The sequence below is a fragment of the Falco biarmicus genome, chromosome 3, assembly GCF_023638135.1.
Source record: "Falco biarmicus isolate bFalBia1 chromosome 3, bFalBia1.pri, whole genome shotgun sequence".
NCBI classification, from domain to species: Eukaryota; Metazoa; Chordata; class Aves; order Falconiformes; family Falconidae; genus Falco; species Falco biarmicus.
In genome coordinates, this window is record NC_079290.1 from 62,497,737 (window position 1) to 62,520,889 (window position 23,153).

Consider the following 23,153-nt stretch of genomic DNA (forward strand, 5'->3'; position numbering starts at 1 on the left):
TGTTGTCTCTGTTAATTTCCTGAATAACTTATTCCTGAAATCATAGATGCTGATGGACCTATGGTCTGGCACAGACAGTTTCCAAATGCTGCACTGCAGCAGTGAAGTAACTGGATACTATTACATGGCTCTGAACTCTTAACTCTTTACTGCTGACTCAGTTTCTGGCCTCAGAGAAACCCTGCAAACTGTTTCCTTTCCTACAAAAGGAATGCTTTCCATCTTTTACCAAAATAGCAAAAGACTACAAACTACTGAGTACAGGAGAAAGAAGGCTTCAGCAACCTCTGGTTTTCACCAAATACTGTAAGGATCAAGGACCTCTCTTTCTAATGCCTCATGAAAACTCCCTACAGTCATTTACCTACAGAGACAGTAGTATGCAGTTGATTGCAGGGAAATACAACTTTAGTGAAATATTAGGTTTGTCTAGTTCAGGATTACCTTAGTCTTCAGTGTGCTCAGTCTAGTGCATTTCTAGCTACTAAGTACATCCTGTACTTGGCTTAACGGACAGTTTTTCAGAACTTGAGTACTGAGCACTTTACCTCTTGTGGGAAAGCCAAGGTCTGATTTCTTGCTGTGGAAAAGCACAAAATGGCAGCATAGTGGGTTTAGTGGCAAGGTGTTGGCAGTTGCAGGGGTGGAGGGATGCTGTGGGAGTAGTTTCTATGAGTAGGGACCAGGTGCTGCCTCTGCATGGTACAGAGCTGCTTCCAGCAGGCTCCACATTCCCCAAAGCAGAGCCCCTCAGCTAAGTTGGTGGTGCCTCTGTGGAAGCATATTTAAGACAGGGTAAAAAACCAAATGCTGTGCAGCAGCTGTGAGACAGGACTGAGAAAAATGTGAAAAAGCCCTGCAGACACAAGGTCAAAAAAGAAGGAAGGGAAGGAGGTGCTATAGGTGCCAAAGCAGAGCTTCCCCTGCAGCCTGTGGTAAAGACCACTGTGAAACACATTGCTCCCCTGCAGCCCACAGAGGACCACACCAGAGAAGATATCCATGCTACAGGCCATGGAGCATCCCGTGCTACAGCAGATGGACATGCCTTGAAGGAAACTGCAGCCCATGGAGACCCTACTCCTGGCAAGACAAGCCCATGCAGGAGCAGGTTTTCTGGCAGGACCTGTTACCCATGGGGGACCCACACTGGAGGGGTCTGCTGCTGAAGGGCTGTACTCCATGGAGAGGACTCATACTGGAGCAGTTCCTGAAGTACTGTGTCCTGTTGGAAGGGTTCACACTAGAGCAGAGGAAAGGTGTGAGGAGAGCAGCAGAGAGGAACTGTTGTGAACTGACTGTGACCATCATTCCCCTGTGCTGCTTGGGGCCATGGAGAAGGAGGTAGAAGATTTGGGAATGATGGAATGAAGTTGAGCTTGGGAAGAAGTGGGAGGGGAAGGTGGTTTTAGTGTTGTCTTTGTTTCTCGCTATCCTATGTTATTTTTAATTGACAATAAATTAAACTGATCTTCCCTGAGTACGATCTCTCTTGCTGGTGTTGGTAACTGGTGAGTGATCTCCCTGTCTTTATCTCAACCCACAAGCTTTTTCATCTTATTTTCTCTCCTTGTCCTGTTGAGGTGACAGAGTAATAGATTGGCTTGGTGGGCACCTGGCAGCCAGCCAAGGTTAACCCAACACAAGCACAAAACACTAAAAGTAAAAATAAGCAAGAAATAAGCTGTCTGTGTTATAGGTGACTAGTAAAATTGGAAAAAAATCTTTTGGAGTATTTTCTGAATGGTTTTTCACAGCTGTGTTTGCAGGGACAAAATCCAGTCATACATAGGACAAGGTTCATCTTTTCAGTTGTCATGATACAAACTATTTACTAACCTCAATATTAAGCACGGTTTGTTTAAGGTCACCCATCAGTCTGAATCATTCATAGCAGGCCCCATTCCTAATATATACTTGGTTAGGAATATTTATTAATAAATATTGTCACTTGAAAGAGAAACTATTTCACTTGAAATAGTACCGTTGTTTTATAAAACAGCTAATGAAATGCAACGCTAGAAATACAGTATGTCTTACTAGAGCCTAGAATCAGGATAATGCATTCTATGCAGTTCTAACATAAAAAGTTGATTCATCATCAGTTTTATACAAAGTTTACTTTAATAATTAGCATACATTATGTATAGATTAGGTTTTGGGGTTTTTTTTCTTGAGTAATATAACTATTGTCAAGTGTTGGTTGTGGTTCTGTTGTGTGGTTAAAAAAAAGAAGCTTAGATACTCAGACAACTGTATTTAAGAAAACAGCAGCTTAATGATGTAGGTAGTCTATTATAGACCCAGAGAAATCTCAGACATCTAAGAAGTCCTTTAAAGTCTTAAAGCTAGGTATAATTATTTCTGATGTATTTTGTAATTAACCGTGGAGTCCATAATCCTTTATGTTAAAAGCACTTCTAATTACAAAGTATCTTCCCATGCATAAGTACATGACTTGGTTTGATGCTGCTGTCTATTAAGTAGTGTTTTCAAATACTCTTCCCCATCACAAAAATCAGGAAAGAATAAGCAAGAAAATGATAAGTAATCTTATTTAAGGGCTAATGATTTTTTTTTACTGAGCTAGACAAACTGAAGTCTACAGCATTCTCTGTTTTATTCCTGAAAAGCTAGAGTGCAAATGGCATCATTTCAGTGATTCCCAAACCAAATTTGCTTAATTTAGGCCCTCTCCCAGGTGCAGCTTTCCTGCTTTTGTGCCCACTTGGGGAAGTTGTCTAGAAAAGCTGCCTAAACAGTTGCAGAATATTGTTCTAATCTGCTCTTGACTCCCTGAGTGATCAAGCTTTCAAAAAAAAGTCACTATCTTCCAGAATAACTGATGTGTTTTCAGAGACACTTGATTATTCAACAATAACCCCATTTCATCTGAAATCAGAAATTGCTAAACAGTTGCTGCAAATAGTTAGCTGTTCTGGTCTCCCAGAAAAGCCACTTAATCTTTGGATGGGATGATCAAGCTGGTTTTCTTCACCATTATAAACATTTTCTGCAAACTACATTGAGATCAGAATTTCATCTAGATAAGGAAAGTACAGTCTTGCTTCTGTGACCACTGAATTCAGTAAACAATTATCTTAATTCCTCCTATGTCCTGGCCCTGACATCATACTGTGTTTAATTTTCACAAGAGTTGTGATCAGTGAAAACAAAGCAGGTTTTGTCACTAGCAGCATTAACAATGACTAAAGGAAGTAGTAATCTAATGGATATTAGTCAGTTTTGTTTCCATGACTTCTACTTCTCCAAAGGGTTGGGTATTTGGGTTGGTTTTTGGGTTTGGGTTTTTTTGTTTGGTTTTTTTTTTCTTTTCATGGTTGGTTTCGGTGTTTGTTTTTTAATTTCTTTCCCCAGAAAATTCCAACTGCTACATTCTGCTTTTCACTTAGAAGCTCCCAGCACTTCTTGCACTGCTTTTGTTTGCTTTCATCTAAACCATTCTCTGTGTCTGGAGGCATTACCTAGGTGCCACCAGCTTCAAGCACTCAGTTTCTTCTGCGATTTTTCTGTGCCTTGCTCTGGTGACCCCTTTACACATGCAAACTGTTACATTGTTCCAGTTGTGGCCTTCTATCACCTTTTCCAGATTCCCTTTGGCCACATTCAAACTAAAAATACTTAAATGACCCGTGGGGGAGGGGGGAAGGCAGGTGTTTAAGCAAATGTAACTGTCTTGCTCTATCTGTAGTTCATATAAAGTCTTTTTACATAGAGATGGCCAGCCTCCTTGTTTATGTAGCATTTTTAGCATAACTGTCTTTCACAGTGACCAAACTGGGGTCCTGAGATTAAAGCTTTTGATTAGTTAGAGCTGCACCCTGTTCCTGACAGATCATAGAGGCCACATAAAGTCCCTATTCAGTAAGGAGGGACAGACACCGCAATGAAATCATTTTACACAACAGAGATGTATCTTTCTGCAAATCTTCCATGCGCAGGCAACAACTGTGTCTCCACACCCTTCCCGCAAAGCAAAGGCATTCAATTGTGCAGTCAACATATATTGTAACCCCATATCCTCATGCATTCTAGTACACTGTTTAACAAGTGGACCGTGAAACGGATTATTCACTAGGGGCGAGCAGTGGGTTGAGTCCTGGCCATGGGCCAGACTGACCTCTTACATTCTTAGCATTCATAAGCCTTTAAATCATTAATATGGTAATGCTGCTAATAGGCTGCCGTCCAAGGCAACCAGGCGTACACTCTCAGTCTCACTGCTGCAGAGTGGTTTTCTAAAAAAAACCAACAAACAGATCAGTTCTCTGTGTGTAAATGTTGTCTTCCCCTCCTAATTCCCAACTGGTAGCTCTCAGAGTACCCTGCTCAGAGGAGGAGGATGTTTCAGCTGTTTTTGTGCGTTCAGTACCAGACCACATTCCTTCAGAGGCTGTACCCACCCACCCTTGACAGTATTGCAGACTGCACTGTTAAAAATAAGCCAGGCTTTGTCCAGTCGTGGCTTCTGTTGTACTGTTCATCCTGGGGCTGATGGACTTGTGAGGAATGGTGCTCTTCACCTTACAAATGTAATCTGAGAGAATCATTTATGAAGCAGGCTGGAAGTGGTGTGCTGATTTGGTTTGGACATATGTGACATACAAGTAGGACCTACGCTGGTGAGAGAAGGGTGGCAGCCAGGAGCCACTCACCACCCAAGAAAAAGGGTAAGAAAGAAAACTGTGACTCACCTGTGAAATCCAAGACCTGACCTGAGCAATTTATAATTTATTTTAGCTGCAAAACTACTCTTACAAACAAGTGTTTTTATCAGTGAGATGAATCACTTTTACTTGGAAAGCTACACATTTCATCTCAAATACATGTTTTGCTTAGTGTTAAAAAGCTGACAGTCTAGACAGAACTCCAACCCTTTGTCTTAGAGGTCTATTTCTTTTTTCTCAGGGAATAAACCCACAAAAAGTTAGTTTGTGGAATACAACCTACACCTATCCTTTCCCTCTTCCCCTCCCACATGCTGCAGTACAGATCTCTGCTGCAAGGTGTTTTACTCAAGAGTGTTAGGGAGACTGAGCTGGATGGGATAAAATGTAAGTGCTCTTCTGCTGTAACAACAAAAGACAGGAAACAAAGTCTTGATCAGATCTATTGGTTGTGCTTGGACGTGATCAACTTAGTTCTAAATGATCTGGGGAAAAAAGTAATGAACTGCTGAATCTGATTGCATAAAAATCTTCAGGACAGTCAAAACTGCTAACAGATTGTGTTTCAGAAGCATTTCATTATAGGGATTTGAATAAAAAATCACCTGATGAAATGTAATATCCATAACTGCATAACACAGGGAAAAACAACTCTGTGCTGCAGTGAAGGGATCTGATTTAGCTGTCACTGCTCTCAAAAGACATCTTGGAAGTAGTGTGGATAGTTCAATGAAAAAAAAGCTCAGCAGCAATCAAGAGGGCAAACACAACATTAAGACTTACTAGAAAATAAAGACCAGGACCATCCTATATCACTGCATAAATCAATGGCCATGATTTGAATACCGTCACTCTCATTTCACAGAGGCTGCAGCAGAGCTAGTACACATAGAGAAGGGTGATAAGCAAGGACTATCACAGGAGTGACATGTTCCCCTCAAACAGATTAATTCAGCTAATGCTTTCAGCTCAGAAAATGTTGGACAGATAGGGAAAGAAATACTAATACAAAACAAATACTAAAACCTTCACTTTACAACACACAGGTACAATGGTCATTAAGAACTGTTAGTCACTGTTTCTCAGAATAGAATTATGGCGAACCAAACTAAAGCATAAGCTTTAAAACAGAAAGAAGTACTTTGCAGAAGGGAATTCAGTTTTGTGTGGCAGGCAACGCCATAGGAGACTTTGGAGGCTGAAAGTGTAACTGGGTTAAAAAGCAATTATGTAACTTGATGGATGCTTCAAAAGGTCTATTAAATATGATGTTCCAGATCCATTCTTTGGTTCAACAAAGCCTTAATCACTGATTGCCAGGATGTAGAAGGGCATTTTGGGTGAAACATTACCATACTGTTTCCCTAGCACCCATCACTGGCTACCATCAGAGATGTAATTCTAGATTAGATGGATGTTCCACCTAATCAAGGCCAGCTGCTGTCAGTGTACTCATATGATCAGAACATGCTTTTTCTCCCGACAGCCTTTAGCATGACTTATGGTTAATAGACCATTTTGTCCTCGTTCTGATGTCTCCTGCACTCAAAACACACTGATAAGATCTGCTTATATTGGCATCTATTCAGAGCTGACTAAACTCTGAAAGCAATTCATCAATATCTCAGATTCATCGTTCTCTTACTGCATGATACAGATAATGAAGAGTACACGTTCCAGCTAAGATTTGTTTTCACTCTCTCCTTCAAACAGCTCAGTTCCCAAAAATCTCTGATGTGCAGAGAGGCTGGAGAATTGAATGTGGATAAATTCCTGCCTTAATTTTGTATTCCTATACTCTCAGTGGTAGCTATAAGAAAATACAATATTTTACTGACTATGTTGAACACACAGTGCAGCCCATTCTCTGGCTCTGTTTGTTTATGTAGCTAAGTGACCCATTAGAATGGAAGTTAGAAACATAGCCACACCAAACACACATTCAGCCTGACAAAACAGGCAGGTATATGCCTCCCTCATCTCCAGCTGCTACAGCTGTTGCATAAAAATCACTACAAGCAACTCTGCAAAAAGTCCTGGATGAGTTATTGTTAGCATTGAGGCTAAGCACAGGGAGAAACAAAGGACTGAAAGAAAATACTCAATTCCAAAGGACAGAAAATGCGTTACAAATGAAAAGACAATAAGCGCTGGAAAGTGCAAAGGCAACTGAACTCAAACCCGTTAATATTCAGGGTTGGAGTTATACTGGTTTTCCATTCATCTTGTCAAACAGTGAGAAAAGCATGTGAAAATGCAGGTAGATACTCCTTTTAACAGTATAGTGGAATTCCTCCTGGGTTGCTTCACAGTCTCTCAGACATTTCATCCATAAACATAATTAGCCCTTATCTCATGTAGTGACCTCTGCTTTAACATTACAAAGTTCAGACTGCATCTGTGGCCTAAAATACAAACACCAGCATTACCTCCATTGACAGGTACAGTTACAAAGCAGACAGGTGAGCAGCATTAAAACAAACACGTGAGTACTAAGTTTGAGCCTGGGTGACAATTAGTGACACCATAGCTTCCACAGCTATAAGCTTATTGGCAGAGAAGCAAAGCAATAACTGTTTGAGGACCATATGAAATATAATGGCTTTTCTAGGCAAAATATCAGCTGCAAAACATCTGTGATAAATGTATATGCTGGTGTTAGCCTTATTAGACGGTATGCTTCTCTGTGTGTGTGTGTCTTGCTCTCCTCCCCTTTTAAAAGGTTTGACCATGCTGTTGGGTTCTTGAGGTGTTTCTAGATTCTTCTGCAGCTGCAACATCTCTCACGTGCCTGTGGCAGATTTTGTCATAAGAGGCTGACAAACTGAAAAGGAGGTGGTGGTAGAGGTACATGGGCCCGTACTTGAACAGAACATGACTTCCTACGCTTTGTTTCCTCAGGAAGACTGGCAGAAAAACCCAAAGCCAAGCCATTTTAAGACTTTTTTTCCTATTTCTTAGCTTGCATGAAAAAAATTCAGACTAAAGAGGAAAGAAAAGAACAACAGAGACCCTTGGACCTTCCTCTTAAAGGTGACTATGGGTTTAGTAGCATTTACTAGCCTGCTACAAGCTGTCAGAGTGAGTCCATCACATGGATTATATTTTGTGCTTTGGTAGTTAATGTAAGTGTTAATGAGCTTTATAACACTGGATGGTCCCTGCTGATATTCTTCGGTATCAAAATACAGCATATTTATCATTCAGAAAAAGAAAATAGTAGCTATCATGTTAACTGTTCTGCTATGACATGAATTTCTCTCTAGTCCTTAAAAACTCCAGTAAATAGAAATAGTCCTAGCAACAACCCTGATATAAACACAAATGTGTTTCCTGAAAAGCAGGAAGCAGCTTAACAATCATATCATATGACTAGCTAAATACAGAAGAACTTTGCTGGGGTTTTTCCAGGGCACTAAAGAAAATTTCCATGTGACTCTGTGGGACATGACTGTTGCTTGGGCTGCTATTACTGGAAAATCCTTTTACTCTGTAGCATGGGCACTTTGCACATTTTGTCCTGCCTTGTGAAATAAATCATCTTGTAGGTATCCACTTCTATTTTAGCCATTGCAAGGAGCACGTGAGAAAGGCTGAAGTCAAGAACACTGGAGGCTCTGCAAACCCCACGTGGCCCCAACAGTTTTTCTTGACCATGAACTTACACAGCTTTTTCAAGGCATCTGTATCTCACACAGGAGCAATACGTGTGTTGCATTTGCCGTCGCTCTCTGATACAACTGCTAAGACTGAACAGCCAATACCCTTGCCAGTGCTGACTAACAGGAAGAAAGAACCACATGGGCTCTGCCCATCATGTTGGAGCACCAAAGAGTTGTCCAGTGGAAGTGAAATGTTCTAGGCTTTTGCCAGCTAGAAATGTCAGGCTAATCCAGACTTAGCCTAGCAGTCAGATCTTCCTTAATCTATGTTCTGTCTGTCATAAAGGGTCATGCCACTCCCTAAAATGGACCTTTTACTATTTCATCTTTTGCTTCCACACCTGGGAGCAAGAGATATTTTGAGATTTTTAAGTCGTGTAAACTGATTGTTCAAGAGGCTGTCTGGAGAGTGGGTTTGCAAAGCTGGGCTATTGGGTTTGTAGCTATCACAACATGTTACTAATTTTTTTAGGCTGAGTATATTAACTGGTTTGTTTTGGTTTTTTTTAACAACAGAAGTGGAGTCAAAATTGCAAAAGGAAGGAAAAAAGGAAAAACAATGAAGGGTGTAAATCTGCAAGTGAAATCTGAAGAAAGCTTTCTTCCTGTTCCATGCATGGTAAAAAAAGGCATACTCTAAATATTGAATTAGCCTAGTGAATGGAAAAAAAAAAAGGACTCTGAGTTATGAAGGTTAAAAGTCAATATATATTATTGGTATCTGAGAAAGGGACTAGACAGCCAAATACAATAAGTGAAATCCATTGTACTGATGGATTTAAAGTATTTATGGTGTGTTCCTATGTTAATCTATTTATGGAATCTCAGGGACTCGGTCAGAGGAATCACCTAGAAGGAAACTTTTAAAGACATTTAGGTGCCTTAAATTTCCAAGAGGTGTTTAGTAGGATTTTAAAATACATCCAGAAGTAATCCATAGCAGTTAAGTACATAGTAGGATTTTGAAACACCTAAATGCCTTTAAAATCCCAGACCAAGCCTATGGAGACTTAAAGAGAACGTGCAGGCTTTTGTAGACACAGGTTATAATGGCACCTCCAACTCCTAAGTCAGCTGAACCACTAAATTAATGCAAGCATGGATTAAAAGGATTTGAAGGTACATGACCAACAAACAAGTGTTGCTTCTTTTCAGATTACTAGCAATAAAACATGGAGAAGCTGCAGGTTGATTCAGGTCTGACTGAATATGAACATATGTACTTATGTAGCTATAAAATGTGTACAAGCAAGATGCAAATTTGTTGGGTAAACTGTTGCTCACCTTCATCGCGTGCATGGTTCTACAGTCTTACACATACTTCAGTGGGTTACTTAGTATGTGTGGGAAACTGGCTGAAGTTTTGGCCTCTAAACGGTGTTTGACTGCTGCTCCCAAACAGCAAACAATCCTTTCAAAGAAGACAGACACTGGCAGCACAACCATTACAGCTTCTCAGGAAGCACATAGACTAAAGGCTCTACTACTATACACTCTCATTGCTTCTTTTACCCTCTCAGTGACCTCCCTATGTCCATTTTTAACTTCTTACTTCTGTTCTCAAGATATAATTTGATTCAGATCATTGAATGGGTTTGATCTACTGCTGGGTTGCGTGGTTCAAGTCTTATCTCTACAAACACAAAAGAGCACAGTGGAACAGCAGCAGGTGGGGGAAACCCAATAACATACCTAGAGAAAAGGATCCCCATGCCCCAGCTGCTCCGAGAGAGGGATCAGCCTGTGGGCCGGGTGTGACACCCATCACCACTAGTCCATGGGAGAGGGTCCGTGGATCACTGTATGGAGAGGGGTTAATGTCTGCAGCAGTATGGGACTCTTTAGGGGATGGAGGGGAAGAACATCTTTGGGATTGTACAAGAAGACTTATGGGATGTTTAGAGGAGGAATCGAAGTTGGGATAAAGGTGGTTTGGTATGGAAAAATAAAAGAATATAGGGATAAAATGGCCTGGTTGGGTGTAAACAGGTTGCTGGCCAGTATGCCTATCTGATCACCTCAGTCTATCTTGTCTTACTGAACTGTATTTAATTATTTTACTGGGGGTGGGGAGTGTTGGGGTGTCTATATCCTGTGTGTATGTGTGTGTATGGTGGTCTGAGTGCCAGCCATTGGTGGTGGGGGACACAAGTTGTAGGGGCCTCTGTGTCTGTGATGGAGCAACTGGGGAGACCATAGTGTGTGGATAACTGACTAGCTGAAAAGGGTCACATAGACATAGTCCAGCTGGCTGGACAAAAATGCACATCGCTCTCAGCTTATCTGAAGTAAAGCAAAATACACTGTCTTTGGCTGTCCTTGTTACACAATAACAGGAAGATTTTGGTGGGAAAAGAATGTTGCAGGTGGGAACAGAAAACTACAGAAGAGAAACTAGGGGTGGGCTTGGTATTTAGGCAACTAACCAATAATGAGCTTAACTTTTGTAATATGTATGAGCTAATTATAAGAAGGCATAAAAGGTGACTGTAAGAGACAATAAACCAAGTCTGCTGATCACTCATATTGAGTGACTGTGTCTTCCCTCCATCGCAACAATAGTGCACACACATTATGTGGATCTGTGTGTCAGTGTGTAGTCACTAGTAAACATCAAGCCAGGCTAGCTAGAGAGAAGGGTAAAAAGCTGGGGAGTTAAGTTTTGGAGCAGCCCTAAGTCCAGGTAAGAGAGTAAAGGGACCAGAGGATCTGTGAAGCGGCTACTGGAGGAATCGGGGGTCCAAGCCACCTACTGGAGGGACTGTGGTGGGGTCTGAGGGTCAGCGACTGTTAAGGTCACAAGTCTGGACTGTCTACCTGAGAAAATTGTTTGCCTGTGTGTGTCTCTCTGTGAGGCTACTGAAGATCCAGGAGCCAGCTATTGAATCAGCTGAGTGTCCTAAGACCAGCTACTGGAGGAGGGAGCCATAGTTGGTGTCTGTCTTGCAGGTCTGAATACCAGCAACTGGAATGGAGCTGTGAGCCTCTGGGGATAATATTTCCAGGTGCCAGCGACTGGGAAGATTGAGATCCAGGGGTCAGCTACTGATTAGAATGAGTGTCTAAGGCAAGCTGCTGGAGGGGTCCATATTGTATAGATGTATACAAATACATATTTGTTTTCCATTAATGGGCTTCTGTCCTGATCAGCCAGGGAGGGGAACAGGACGAGGCCATTAGTGCTGTTTGTGTTTGCACGAGTGCTGTGTTTTCTGTGTTAATCAGTGTGGCCAGCCATGTGTGTATGTATATGCATGCGTGTGCATGTACATGCACCTATTGGGAATACACCATCAGGCCTACCACTAGCTGGATGTGGGAACTAATTGAATTTTAAAAAGTAGCATACCAGCAGAAATGATTGTAACAGGCAAGTTGATGGCAAGTATGAACCATAAACAGTAAATGGAGGGATTTGCAAAGCGTGGGGAAAGCCAGGCCTGGAAGACATACGCAAGGACATATAGATTCAAGCAAAGCCCCAGATGACCTCACTAATCAGGCTACTGAACAAATGACTTGATCACGGATCTCTCCCAAAAATGCAGATCACACAGAGAAAGGCATTTATTTTGAGTCCTTCAGCAGAAAAAAAAGGAACGTAGTATCCAATCCTGCACTGGTGGCTGCTTGCAAGGCAAACACAGCAGTCCCCCAGCTGCCTCACTGATGTCAGAAGGACATTTGACTCGGCCTGGCATGGTGCGTATGGGCTACTCAGAGGTCATCTGCAATAAGCTGCTGGCCCTGCTTAAAAACATTTATGAAAAGCAAGGTTGGAGCCCAGAGCACACAGTCTAGCTAACATTGTCACGTCACAGCAACATAAGGGCAGGGAGGTAGGAGGTGACTTCCCAGCCCAAGTGCAGATTTTGGGTTATTTGGGGGTTATTTATCGATTGATGGGGGTTACCTTAACTGTGTTCAAGCCGTAGAGAGCACCCAAGATTATTCTCCAGGAAAGTCCCAGCTGGGTCACCTTTGATCAAGCAAGCAGATAATGATGTTCTGTTACTTTGGCTTCAAGGCTGCTCCTGCACAACAGCAGAGATGTGCATAGACAGATGACTGCCTCCAGCCAGGGCTATATACAAGAACAGGCTACGTGGACAATGGCATCACACAGTGGCATGGAACAAGTCACAGTGGCCTTGAAACAGGCAGCCAAGCTAGGGAGCTTTCCTCTAGCTGGGAAACTGTGCAACAGGTACCTAAAGGGATCATAAAGGAGATTCAGTGGGAACTTGTTTCTTCTCTGGAGGGGAAAGAAAATCTGCTTTTTCATGAAAAGTCAAGCTATTCAAACCATGCGTATTCCAGACCATGCTCCGTGTGGTGGTGACACAAGCTTTCAGGAAAGCTGCCCCAGAGACCGCTCGCCTTTCCCAGTTGCAGTTTTCAGGCAGCAGCTTGTCACCCTGCGGGCAGCGCCACACCAGCAGGCAGCCACGCCAGGGTGGCCGGTGGCAGGGCATTGTGAAGGTCCCCCCGTTTCTCTGGACGCTGCCCCTCCAGCGAAGGGGGCCGTCTGCCCGGCCGTGGGGCAGCAGGCCCGGGTGCGGCAGGAGAGCGCGGCGGTGCCCGCCCGCCCACAGCGCGGGCAGGGCCCCCCGGGGGGTGAAGGTGACACAGCCGCGTTTGCCGGGCGCGGTGAGGGGCGCAGCACGGGCGGGAGCCACCCCCGGGGCAGGAGAGCCCCCCGAGACCCTCCTCGCCCGTGAGGAAAGCGCGGGCGGCGGCCGTGCCCCCTCCCCGGCCCGTCGGCGGGGCCCAGCCGCCCGCGGCGCGAGGGCGGTCCCCAGCGGGGGCGGCCGTTGGCGGGGCGCGCGCGGGGCGCCGGCCGTTGGGCGAGCGGCAGCGGCGGGGGGGGTGGGCGCGCGCCGCCTCGCAGCCCATAAAGCGCCACCCGGTCGGCGGGGGCCGCCCACAGCCGGGCTGGGCGGCGGGCGGCTTCGCCATGAGGGAGATCGTGCACATCCAGGCGGGCCAGTGCGGAAACCAGATCGGGACCAAGGTGAGCCTGAGGGGAGCCGCCGCCGCTTTGCGGAGCCTCTCGGCGCCCGGGGGACGCGCCCGGCCGCAGCTCTGGGCCGCTCGGCCCCGCGGGGCTGGGCTGGGCTGCGCCGCGCCGGCCGCCGCCCTCCCGCGCCCGCAGCCAGCCGCTGCCCGGGGGCGCGGGCCACGGCGCATCTCGCCGCTCCCCCGGCCACAGAAGGCTTGGGAAAGTTCCGAAACCCAACGGAACTTTTTTTTTTTTCTTTTAAACTACTTAAAAAAATACTTTTGTGTTTAAGCGGGCCGGGCCGCGGCTCGAGGGCGGCAGGAGCCCGAGCGGCCCCTCGGGAGGCTGGAACGCCGCGGCCCGGGCGGGCTCGGAGCGGCGCGGCCGCCGCCCGGCCGCTGGGCTAAACCCCCCCGGTGCCTGCCTGGCTCGTGCCGGCACCGCGTCCCGCCCCGGGCGGGGCAGGGCAGGGCAGGGCGGTCCCGGGCACGCCAGGAATCCGGCAGCTGCCGCGGGGCCGCCGCCGCCCCCGGCCCGGGCGCTGGGCAGGGCCCCCCGCGCTCCGCAGGGGAGTTCCCGACCCGCTTCTCGTTTTCCTCCCTTAGTTTTGGGAAGTGATAAGCGACGAGCACGGCATTGACCCGGCCGGAGGCTATGTTGGTGACTCAGCGCTGCAGCTGGAAAGGATCAATGTCTACTATAATGAATCATCGTGTAAGTGTGGGATGGGGAGGGGAGGGGTGCGGGACGGGGGACTCCGTGGGAAGGGGCGTGGAAATCTGGGAGAGAACGGGTGTCTGAAGCTGTACTGCACAGCTGGTCACACTCCTCCAGTGCCTGCCCTCAGTCCCCCAGCCGATCCCGGCACACCCCATTATACACAGACAACTGTTACCTACTTTCTTATAAACTGGCAACTGGGTGTCACCTCCCCAAGCAGAGAAAAGTGGCACAAGGGGCTGTCCTTGGAGCCTGGAAGAGGAGGTTTGTTTACTGTTTTAACGCTACGCTAGGCGTTTGTTCTTTTAACCTATGATTACTTCAGATGTGTCTTATCAATTACCCCAAATTAAACTGTTGGTTATATGAGCCTGCATCTTTAGTACTCTCATTTCATAACTGAGAGGGTTGGGCCACAGGTAATGGAGAACTCAAAGGTGATTCATTAATAAGATGCCAAAGGTGCTCAAATCCCCTGAGTCAGTCTGGTGTTGAAGGGTGTTAACAGCGTGAAATAAGGATCATGAGTCCTTTGGTGTACTAGTACGAACTTGCAAGTGTGAATGTTTCATCTTTTGTCCAGCTCAGGTTAATTCATATTACTTACCTGAGTTTTCTTGACCAATTTCAAATGGATGCAGATTCTTTTTGTGCTTCGTGGTTGAACTGCTACTGTTTGCTACATACCATGTAGTTCTTCTCAGTGGAGGTGAATGCTTCAAGCACAAAAGCTTGTGAGACATATTAGGGTAATTTGAACGTAAACCCTTCACTCACCCCATTATTCACAGAAAAGATTATTTCTTTCTTGTAAAGAACATGCTTTTTATTGCTAAAAAAGAGCTTACAAAATGTAACATCTGTAGGCCCCCAAAAGATGTCAGGTCTGTTTTTCAAGTGGAACTGATTGCTATTGGTTTTCGCCACCATGACTTCCTGTATAGGAAATATTTGTTATATGTAGACTAATAATATGAGACGTCATATGTTTCTGTATTGAGAACTATACCCATGTTAGCTTATTTCAGAACGTTAAGGGTGCGCTTACTTTTTGTTATAGCCCAGAAATTTGTACCAAGAGCAGTCTTGGTGGACTTGGAACCAGGAACCATGGATAGCGTGCGATCTGGTCCTTTTGGTCAGCTCTTTCGGCCTGATAATTTCATCTTTGGTATGTGCACATAACTTTTTCAAAAACAAAGCAATACAACAGGTGTTTGATTATCAAGTGAATGGTCAAAAAGCATTTAATCTCTCTATTCCAAAGTGATTGTTGGTACTGAGGAATCCTACTAGCTTAACAGTGTGATTGCAATCATCTGTAAGTCAGCTAAAAGACCCTGTTAACTAACAAAGTCATTGTTCTGTTAATCATTCCTTCAATTAGCAAACTACTGAAAGTTTCCTATGGTATTCGGATAAAGAACATTTGCTTTCCATATATACAAACTTCAGAGAAATCTTAAGACCACTTCTTTACAACAAAATGCATGGAAATTCTGCAGAAAATAGAGGGGGTGGTGGTGGAAATCTCAACTACAAGCCAACCAGACTACTCTTTACTTGAATTCATATTAAATGCTTGAGTACTGAATTGTTTATAGGCTGTGTAATTCAACTTTTCCAGCAGATCCTTACAGTATAGTAAACAGTGGAGGAAGACCAACTGTAATATGGAAAACACTGTCATATGCAGCCAGTTACTGGGTTATTTTCCAGCATAACAAGGAACAGTCTGAGAGTACGTGGGGAACTTCTGTTTTTGCAGTGTTCTTGCAGAGAGTTGTTTTGGTGTTTCCTGTTATACTTTGGACTTTTGTAGTACTTTCCCCATAAAGCTTAAAAATGCACATTCTAGGATTAAATTTCATAGCATCCTTATGAAGTACAGAAGCATTATTAGTCCCTTTGCAATAAAAGTGAAATAGCATGTGAAATTGAAGTGATCAGTGTGCTGAAACAGGAAGTCTGAATGAAAGCTACCATGAGAACTCTTGTGTCCTTGTGGTTCCAAGTCTGCACTAGCCACAAAACACATTTCCTCCTGCCAAGGCAAGTTTAGGTTGCAACTTAGTTTGGTATGTTGTGTTAACATAAGGAAGGAACAATGCCAGGGACAGACAGAGAAAAGATAAACATTATTTGGGTGGTATAAAACAAACTGAAGTCTGGGTTGTTGCTGTTGAGGTGGGGAGTAAAGAAGCCATACAGAGCCACTTCAAGTCTTTAACTGACTTAAAACTCTTAATTCTATATCGCTGTTGTCCTTTATACTTCATGGCAGTGATGTCAAGGATCTCTTTCGAAGGAGCATCAAGTTACGACATGTAAAAGTAAGCGTGGGGAGAAAAGCCATAGATGTAGGCAACTTTATAAAGTATGTTTCTATATTCAGGTTTCTCCTTTCATTCCCTTTCTCTGGCCTGGACCACACAAGCCCCCTGAAAGTGAATTCACCTGATCTATGGAAATACCTGAACAGGAGCTTTGCAGTTTGTCATACCACCAGTAAAACCAGAGCGAAATCAGTTTAGAATGTCTTCAACAATAGTCCAGTTCAGTGTATTCCCTTCCTGCCAAGATAACAATGAACCAACAGCATGTGATCAACTTGTATCTGACTGAGGCCCCTGCCAGCATCAGGCACTGTCCTCCCAACCTGCTGAATAATGTAGAATGGCTGAGTGCTGAAGTAATGATCTTGTGTCAAAAGCCAACAAAGCATTTTGTTTTCTCTTTTAAAAATCTGGCCTGTGCCCACAAAGGGTTTTGTGGCAGAAGCTGGCAGTTCCTTGCTTGCTGTACCCCAGGCTGTTAGGGCTCATTCTGATGGAGATGTTTTCTGCCTATGCTTGTATATACCTGCATATGCCCATGTTTCCATAGCAAGTAATTCCATTCCACAGACCATCAGTCAGGATTTCATTTGGCTATACTGCATATGTGATCACACAGTCCAGATACAGGAATTTTAGCTTAGACTGCAGGAGACTTAGATGGACACAAAACAATCCTTTTGCTTCAGTGATTGTGTTGACAAGGTAGTGATATAAAGGGTGAAGTGCAGGCGGAATAATCTCACTGTATGAGAGCAGCAGGTCTCCTGGCCTTCTAACAGCATATGGCTGCCCACCAGGGATGGCTGTGAGCCATGATGTACCTCCTCTTGTTAGGCAGTTTTCATTTGTACATTTTTGCATTTGTCATTATTCTCTTGTGTACACCCTTGCTAGCTTTGCTACATACATGCCACATCTATTTAATTTGTCTGAACTGGTAGGGGCAACCACAAAATGGCCGTTAGCCAGTCAAAGGAACTGTCCTTTCTTCCCTAAATCATACCATGTGTTCATCACCGAGGTTGTTCGCGCTAGGCTTCTAAGTGTTAGTGTGCAAGCTACTGAGCTCTCTTCCCAGGTTTGTCTTTTATTTCAAACAGCAAAGAGAGGAAAGGAGTGAAAGAAAATTGCAGGAAATAGTTAGCATTTTAGGGATTAAAAAATAAATTGACTGTTAGACAAATGGCTTCTGTGCACATGCAGCTCAACCTAAATGTGTGATAACCCTACAATGTGTTGGAGAAAAAAATAGTGGCAGAAGGATCCAGAGATACCAAGAGTGCAAATAAGTAGTGGAATTGCTTTGCATAAACTTCCTTTAGAGCTCTGTAAATGCACAGTGAGAAAAGGCAGAGGCAGGATGCTAGAGACTGGCTGCATACAATGCAGAGCTTCCAGGATTGGCAAAATATCTGCCAAGTCCTGATTTTTGTGGACACAGGCTCATTTTCCACCTAGAGACTTAGTCCTCATGGAATTTGATCATTTTATATGTTTGTCTTCAGAGGTCTGGTAGGTATCTGATAAGTGGAGGGCATCCAGTAGGGTTTCACAGGATTATGATCAAGATTTCCAGATATGTGGCAGCCTTGTCAGAGCCATGGCACCTCCAGACTATACCGTATTGTCACGAGTAAGAAGTCTGGAGCTTCTAGGGCTTATTTTAAGTGTTCTGTGTGGCGGTGGTGGTCTTACAGTGCTATAGAGCCAGTGGGTCTGGAAGTATTGGATTACTGGGCATATATATGCACACAGCAGGAAATCTCGAATGTCGGAGCCCCTGGGCAGGTAGGTGGCGGACCAGTGGATGAAGAGCCATGTTACCACTGGAGTAGCCAATAGCTGTGAGCTGGAGGGACGCCGTTAGTATTGGTGTAGGCAGCCACTCCTACAGTTCCGCTAGGCAGTTTAAATGTAAAGGTTGTATTAGTGCAATAGAGAGAGGAAGTGGTGGTAGTGTGGGCATCCAGGAGTATGTGAGACGGAGATTGAGGCTAAGGGGGTCTAGTGCAGTGGAGGGCCCAAAGGAGGACAGGGTCTGCCTCAGTGTTAGGCATTTTATTTCCTAACTCAATTTGCAAACTGAGCAAAAGCAAGTAAAATCAGTCTCAACTGATTCTTGTTCCCCACACCCCCTATGAAAATGTAATTTCCACACTTGTGAGAGTAATTGCCACTCTCCTTTTACCTTGTCCTTTGTTCCTATTCTCTCCTTATCTCATTGTCCACTAAAGAAAGACATCATGATGTTCACTCAAGGGGAAATCTGTAAAATAAAGTCCTAAATTCAGAATTCAGCTCTGTTAGGATCCTTCTGCATTTTGGAGTGATGTCTGCTTGTTAGTGTGCATCCTGATGTACTGCACTATCTGTAGTAGGGGATCTACTCAAGCAGACCGCAGATAGTTGCAAACATGTTTAATTCTGGAAGGATATTACTTAGTGTTTTGCCCAGCTGGACAGGAAGTGCTGAGCTCCCTAGGTTCAAAGAGAGAAAAATAGAGCAACATATAGAACAATGCATTAACTAATCAAATACATCATGAGGAAACAAAGCATTTATACAGTAAAAATAAAGTGCATCGTAATCAAACATTATTCCAGCAAGCAGTTTCCTTGATTCTTATGTTTGGCACTAGCACAGTGTGCTGGGAATTGAAATAAGACATGTTAATAGGAAGGAAGGGGAAGGTCGTGGAGAATGATGCAGTAGTTGACAGCTCTATACCTAATTCTGAAACTGTTGCTTTTTCTGAATACCACTCACAAAAGTACCAGTAAGTGAGTCTAGTGGCACGATGTATGTGTGTAGTAGTCACCGTGAGGAACAGGAGTATTAAGAAAAATGGTCCCCTCTTTAATCCTCCTCGTTATCCAAGTAATAACAAAACAGTGACATAGCAAAGGATCCGCACTGTCCATACTAATAAACTGAGTGGCACATAAATGGAAAATGGAAGCCTTCCTTGAGGAGAAAATAAGGGGCTCATGAAACATCAGTAATCCAGTTTTGCAAGTTGTTTTGCAGATACTGAAGAATGAGTTTGTACAGAATCCAGTAAAAACTAAAAGGTGCCGGATAACTTCCAAGTTCTTGAAATAACATTCTTGGAGCTTCTGTTGATAAGTATTTTCATTCAGGCTAGGTAACCATGAATTTAAAAAGCTATAGTTACTGATATGACAGGTTAAACAGGACTTCTGAAGCCCAGCCTTATCCTTGAATGACAACAATGCCTCTGTGTCTCATGGGAACGGTCCAAGAACCTTTCATTTAGAAATGTGTATCTGTGTTTTACTTTTGTATACATCATGGTCCTTAGAAAGTATTTAAATATCAAACAGCCATCTTGTGTTTATGGAATAAGTGGGATTGGGAGTGTGAAAGCTTTCAAAACAAGGAGTCAAGGCCATCTTTGCATTCATGGCAGGTTAAATACAAAAAGGAAAAAAAAAAAAATCACACAAAGGCACAAACGAAGAATACCAGGGATTTGAGTCAAAAAAAGACTATATAAAGTTCATGTTGGTACTTCCAAAGGTATTTGTAGGCAAAATGGAAGAGCACAGGTATCTACCCGACAGATATTGTTACAGATGTGTATCCATTTAGCATGCAAATAGCAAACTTTACCAATAATTTTGTGTATTTTCTTTCCCTATTGTATGTTATTTTAGGACAAACTGGTGCAGGAAACAACTGGGCTAAAGGACATTATACAGAAGGGGCAGAGTTGGTTGACTCTGTACTTGATGTAGTAAGAAAAGAGTGCGAACACTGTGATTGCTTGCAAGGATTTCAGCTCACTCATTCCCTGGGAGGAGGGACAGGGTCTGGCATGGGAACCCTACTCATCAGCAAGATACGAGAGGAATATCCAGACAGGATAATGAATACCTTTAGTGTCATGCCCTCCCCAAAGGTTTCTGATACAGTGGTGGAGCCTTACAATGCTACGCTCTCAGTCCACCAACTGGTTGAAAATACAGATGAAACCTACTGCATTGACAATGAAGCTTTGTATGACATTTGCTTCCGTACCCTGAAGCTCACCACTCCAACGTACGGTGATTTAAACCACTTGGTTTCCGCTACCATGAGCGGGGTAACTACATCCCTGCGTTTTCCAGGCCAACTAAATGCTGACCTCCGGAAGCTGGCAGTAAATATGGTCCCTTTCCCACGCCTTCACTTTTTCATGCCAGGCTTCGCTCCTTTGACAGCTCGAGGCAGCCAACAATATCGAGCACTCACTGTTCCAGAGCTCACCCAGCAGATGTTTGATGCCAAAAATATGATGGCAGCCTGTGACCCAAGACACGGGCGATATCTGACAGTGGCTACTGTCTTCCGTGGTCCCATGTCCATGAAGGAGGTTGATGAGCAGATGTTGGCCATCCAGAACAAGAACAGCAGTTACTTTGTGGAGTGGATCCCAAACAATGTCAAGGTGGCAGTGTGTGACATACCTCCTCGTGGCCTCAAGATGGCTTCCACATTCATTGGCAACAGTACTGCTATTCAAGAGCTCTTCAAAAGGATCTCGGAGCAGTTTTCAGCCATGTTCAGGCGAAAGGCTTTCCTCCACTGGTTCACAGGAGAAGGAATGGATGAAATGGAATTTACAGAAGCGGAAAGCAACATGAATGATCTGGTTTCAGAGTATCAGCAGTACCAAGAAGCAACAGCAAATGATGGAGAGGAAGCATTTGAAGATGATGAAGAGGAAATCAATGAATAAAGAAATTGGGTGCATTATTTCCCAGGCCAAATTCTCAGATATGGATTTCTAATAATTAGGCTTACAAATCTGTATTTGGGCTTAAAAAAAAAAAAAAAAAAGGAAAAAAGGAGCATGAGTTTCAGATGTTACGAGGTGCTCTTCAGAGTCCATTGAGGTCACCGAGAACTGAGGACATTCAGCATTAGCATTTCTGGAAATCGGGTCATTTCTGTTCATGAGACAAACAAGGCATTCAGTGAAGACTTTGGTCTAAGAGTCTGAACACAGCGATTGCTAGATTGGGATCTTTTTTTTTCCCAACGAAGTGTGTCATCCATAAAGTTATACAAGAGAAGACAAAATAGGCATGAAAAATCTACAAAATAGAGCTGCACTATTTTAATTCAATTATGAGTAAGAAAATCTTGTAGGTTTGAAGTATTCATTCTGTACCGAATGTGTAATACTGAACTGCCAGGAACAAAATTTATTTGTAATAAAAAGAAGACAAAGGTTTTAGCTATTCTGTACAGTAACTGTTAACAGTGATACTTGACTCCAGTCCTCTAAAAACAAAATAAAGAAATCAGTATCCTCTCAAGCAAAAGTGTTTTGGGCAGTCAATGCTATATATATATATATATATCCAGTGAGCTGCAGGCCAGAGGCTGGATTTATGCTATGTGACTTCATCGCTTGCAGCTGAATAATCACAAATTACATATATGAAATCTATCCACTTGTGATGTGTTCTTTAAGGACCTTTAGGGTTTGAAGTGGCACCCTAGTATCTTGCTGGTCCCCCATCTCTCTGGTTATCGCTAGTTACTGATGCTAATTTTCCATTCCACCTAGCCCATACAGCCAAAATGTAGATACTCCACAGAACATGGTGGGAGAGGGGACATAGGCTGTGTGTCAATAAATCTCACTACCTAGGTTTGTATGTTCACCACACCTATAGGTGCTATGGATGTCTTGTTACCAAGATGGGTTATAATCGCTGGACAGATTAAGGTTAAAGTACAAATAAAAGTATTTATCCACAGTATTTGAAACAGCTGGTAAAATGAAAGATGCACGACTTTATCTGCTTACACTAAAACTGAAACAGAAGAGTCTCTGTCTTGTCCAGCTGACTTGCTGCCTTGACAAAGTGACTACAGGGCATTCACTCTGTGCATGCTTTATGTTTCTGCTTATATCAATTAAACAACCGTTCTCCATTAGAGAGCCTTTACCAGAGAACACTGTCTACGTGGAGACTCTTATTTAGGTCAGTTTCTAAGCAACAAAAATAAGCAAAGGAGAAAACCTCTGGAAATGCAAACTAAAAGTGTTTCAGGAACTCTTTGCTCTTTCTCTTCTCGCCTTCAGAAGCACTTTCTAAGCAAGAGTGTTGCTCAATACTTCTTAAAAAGAAAGGCATTATGCAAACATAGTATATTTTCCAAAGAGCCACTGCTCCTAACAAGATGATGTTATGTTAGTTTGGGATCCAGGGAATGAGACAGTATTTTATAAAGTATATGAACCAGGCAGCTGTTACCCACATCATAAGCTGAAGCTGTCTGCACAATTTTAGCCTACACAGAATGGAACTAAACTACTTTTAATAAATTACAAGTTTTTCATATAAAGTGACTTCATGGATTGAAGCACAGTTGTTGGAAACGCCAACCAAACTGGCCTTGGCAGAGGTGTTAGGCAGAGACTGGGAGGGCCTGGCTGATTCTTCTGAAGGGTCATGATGGAGTCTGCAAATCCACGGTGGCCACATTCTCTGCAATGGCTAGTGATGCCCAAAGAACTCATGAATAGAAATCAAGCACCTTTAAATATGCATTTTATAAATGTTGTGCTATGTTGTGGCTATGTATTTATCATGGCATGAGCTGCGTTAAAGAGAAGTTAACACTTGGTGCAATACAAAGCAAAATCCACAGGGAACAAAGCCATTAAACACAGAATTAGTTGATGCTTTGTACATGGCAGGCTATTAGCTTCATGAGGGAGGA

General features: G+C 43.5%; 1 protein-coding gene across 1 annotated transcript; it reads left to right on the forward strand.

Annotated features, from left to right (window-relative positions):
* Positions 1–13,205: 13,205 nt before the first annotated feature.
* On the forward strand, positions 13,206–21,870 carry TUBB6 (tubulin beta 6 class V). Its single transcript, XM_056332224.1, has 4 exons — positions 13,206–13,364; positions 13,958–14,066; positions 15,133–15,243; positions 20,090–21,870. The coding sequence occupies exons 1-4, from the start codon at positions 13,308–13,310 to the stop codon at positions 21,151–21,153; spliced, it is 1,341 nt and encodes a 446-aa protein (XP_056188199.1). The 5' UTR covers positions 13,206–13,307; the 3' UTR covers positions 21,154–21,870.
* The last annotated feature ends 1,283 nt before the right edge of the window (positions 21,871–23,153 follow it).